Source organism: Arachis ipaensis, chromosome B4 (genome assembly GCF_059453495.1).
Source record: "Arachis ipaensis isolate K30076 ecotype BB chromosome B4, ASM5945349v1, whole genome shotgun sequence".
Lineage (NCBI taxonomy): Eukaryota > Viridiplantae > Streptophyta > Magnoliopsida > Fabales > Fabaceae > Arachis > Arachis ipaensis.
This window is the reverse complement of record NC_142439.1, coordinates 116061253-116064928: the sequence shown is the minus strand read 5'-3', so window position 1 is coordinate 116064928 and position 3676 is coordinate 116061253. Positions and strand designations below refer to the sequence as shown.

Genomic DNA, 3676 nt, shown 5'->3' with positions numbered 1-3676 from the left:
TTAAATAAATTTAAATTATTTTTTTTGTCTTTCTAACAATAAAATTACCAATATAAAAAAAACAATTAAAATAAATCCAATTGATCCTATTTTGAATTATTAAATAAATAAACATAAAACTATGTTTTAATAATAATAATAATAATGTTATATTCGAATATATCCTTAAAAAGTTTTTTTTAACAAATTTTATGTGAGATTTTTTGTCTAAAAAAATTTATTACAATAAAATAAAAAAAAATTATTACCTTAAAATCTTTCAACTTTATAGAATCAAATAAATTCCTATGTTAGTCATCGTTATTGTCATTTGGACAAATAAATTCTAAAAAATTATGGTAAAAAGAATCCATATGTCTTATTCTTATAAGGAAAAGAAAATCACCGAGTATGACAAGCTAAGTAGCTAGCACATATAAAGGCCAAAGGATCCACTGGAAAAAGTTAGCCAGGTTCATCATCTTCAAGAACAACAATACAAACTGTACACGCCACTGAAAATTTCCCAGCAACAATGCAACAAGCCCAGCTTCAAATATATGGATTTCTGCCGCATAGTCCATATCCATATATATACTCAACGAGAATCTTACCAAAATTAACAAAACAGACTCCCTAAAAATTAAATTAAAAAGAAAACGCCAAAGGATAAACACAAAACAGAGTACACTGAAAATTGAAAGAATCCTGCTTGTTTGGTTGCAGCTTGGTGCCAAATTGAAGCAATAATTTGGCTAGTCACGAACAAGAGAGTTAATCAAAATAGACGCCTCGTCTGCCGTAGGAACCGCACCCTCTGCTGAAACAAACACCCATTCCCTATCACACACCATTTTTCTTTCTTTTTTTTTTTCCGTTTTTGATAAGGTATATTTTTCTCAATAATTAATAATATAAAATATAATATAATAATTGATATAGCAGGTATTTTTTATTTTTTGCTGCGTACCTGGGAGTGATGGAGGAAAATGTGAAACAATGTCATGAACGATGCTTCCACCGCCGCCATTATCATCATCCCCAATCTTCACACGCTTATTCTTCTTCACTTCCTCGTCATCTTCTTCTCCTTCTCTCTCTTTCTCCTTCTTCTTCGCATTCTCCACCGCCACACCACCTTCACTCTGATGATTATGAAACAAATTCGAAACAATATTGCTTATGATTCCTCCTCCCTCTCCACCATTATTTCCTTCTTCAGAACCAGCACCTTCACCTTCCTCAGAGTTGAACACCCCTTTCTCGCTTTCATGTCCTGATTTTCCTGTTCTTGGAGTGCTCAAGGGTGACACCAGTGTAGAGATCAAGTTACTAATTACTCCGCCACCTTTACCTTCATCTTCTTTAGCATCTTCACCGCCATTGTTGTTAGCCTCGTCATCGTGTTCTCTATTGGATCCATCTTCTGGACTCAGATTCAGAGGTGGAACCACACTCTGATCAATTTCGGTTACACCGTCTTCCATAGTATAGATTTGTGGATTGTAACTGTGACTGTAATTGTGATTCCCCTCGATTTTTCCTCCTACTAAGCACTAAATAGATAAGAACAACGTAGAAAAAGAATAAAATAACACTTCTAATACACGGATATCAATGAAAATAGATAAATTATTTTGCCAGTAATAAAAAAAAATTATTAGTAAATACAAATGTTTTTTATAAAAAGTTAAATATTAATTAATATAATCAATATTCTATTTATTCATCTTTAAAGTTTAAAGTTACATTCTTATTAGAATAAATTTGGAAGAAAAAAAATACCAAAAAAAATATTGGAAGAAAAACTAACACAGTAACACTTGATATTATAATTTATAAATATGAAGATATTTTATAATTAAAAATATAATTGAGATAAATATTATAAGATAGATGGATTAATTTTTAAAAATATTTTTTGTCTTTATCTTTTCACATAATTTTAAAAATAATAAATAATTAAGTATTTATATTTTATAAATAAATTTTAACTCATGGACACTACTGATCAGAGTACAAATAATTAAACTAATTGTTATTGGAAATAGAAAGTTATATCAGTTAATTGGTTGTTTAAAATATAAATATTATTATTATGTTTTTTTAATTATAAAATAATGTTGTATCTTTTTATTTTTAATTTGTGTAAAAAAGTTAGAATTTAGCTGATATATATTTTAGAGACACAAATTAAAATTATTATTAGTAGAATATGTTAATTTTTTATTTTAAAAAATACACAATAATCTGTAGTATTTATCCTTTTAGTATTTTTTTTTATTATGATAGTTTTTGAAATTTTGTTTTTTATTTTTAATTTTTAGTGATAGCATTGAAGTCTTTTTTTTAAGTTTATTTTTTTAAATGAGTTATGGACTTTATAATTTAGATGCGTTATTTTTTTTCTCTGTTATAACTGAAAAATATCAGAAGAGCTATAAAGATAAAAAATCAAGAGTTTCTTAAACTTTGTTAGTTGTAAATAAACGTTAAAATTTTGTCAATTTCAGATAGCGTAAAGTATATTTTTTGTCCTTAAAGTTTGACAAAAAATTTAAAAATATTCATAAATTTTATTTGGGATAAGTACTTTTTTCGTCTCCAAAGTCTGGGGTCGAAATCAAAATCGTCCCCAACCTTTTTTTCTTATTAAAATCATCCCCAACGTTCAAAAACGCTTTAAAATAATCCTTTCTCGAATTTTTGAACCAAAATACCTTTATCATCATCATTTTCCTCTTCACCTTCCTCACCACCACCACCACCACTGTCACCAACCCACCACCACTACCACCACAGACACAAACACAAACACAAACACAAACACCACTCCCTCACTCCACTCCGGTAACCCCCCACCCCCACCCCCTCACTCCCCACCCCTCACCCTTCACCCACTCCCTCACTGTAACCCCCACTCCTCACCTCACCCCCACCCCTCACTACTGCCTCCCCCTCACCCATCCCCTCACCCCCTCACCGTAACCCCCCACTCCTCACTGCCTCTCACCCCTCACCCCCTACCTCTCACTGCCTCCCCCTCACCGTAACCCCCCACCCCTCACTGCCTCCCACCCTTCACCCCTCACCTCACCCCCACCCCTTACTGCCTCCCCTTTACCCACCCTCTCATCCCCTCACCGTAACCCCCCAACCCCCTCACCCTACTTCCTCATGTCCCTCTCTTCATGGTCATCATCATCATCAACAAAAAATTCAGAAAATTCAAACAACATGCACAACAAATTTTACAAAAAATTCAGTCCACATATTTCACCAAAATTTCAGCAACAACAATACTCCACAACAAATTCAGTTCAAAGAAGCGGTGGTGGGGTGGTACGGTGCGGTGCGGCGGCGAAGCGGCAGCGACCGACGCAGCTCGTGGCTCCATGGGTGACGGCGTAAGGCGCGGATCTGGTGGCGAGACGCGGCGGGACACGTATCGGGCTGAGCACGGCACGATGGCGGTGCGACCGGACGGCGTGGAGCGAGGCCCCTTCCCCTCCGATTTTCTTCTCTCCCCCTCCTCCCCCTCCCTTTTTCTCGCGGACTCCCCCCTTTCTTTCTCTCTTCAGTCCCCACCCCCTTTTCTTCTTTTTTTATTTATTTTATAATTTTTTAATAATAAAGGGTAATTTGGTAAAAAAAATAGAAGTAGAAAAGGATGATTTTATAACGTTTTGTAACGTTG

The 3676-nt window shown here is 34.5% G+C and overlaps 1 protein-coding gene across 2 annotated transcripts; it reads right to left on the bottom strand.

The window, feature by feature from the left end:
• Positions 1 to 409: 409 nt before the first annotated feature.
• On the bottom strand, positions 410 to 1578 carry LOC107637991 (uncharacterized). Of its 2 annotated transcripts, none has more exons than XM_016341199.3 (2): positions 950 to 1578; positions 410 to 799 (listed from the first exon to the last, which is right to left on the bottom strand). In XM_016341199.3, exons 1-2 carry the CDS (start codon positions 1464 to 1466, stop codon positions 735 to 737), a joined length of 582 nt encoding a protein of 193 aa, XP_016196685.1. In that variant the 5' UTR covers positions 1467 to 1578; the 3' UTR covers positions 410 to 734. The 2 variants fall into 2 exon arrangements, with proteins under 2 accessions (XP_016196685.1, XP_016196687.1); XM_016341201.3 differs by having other exon boundaries at positions 410 to 796.
• Positions 1579 to 3676: the final 2098 nt, after the last annotated feature.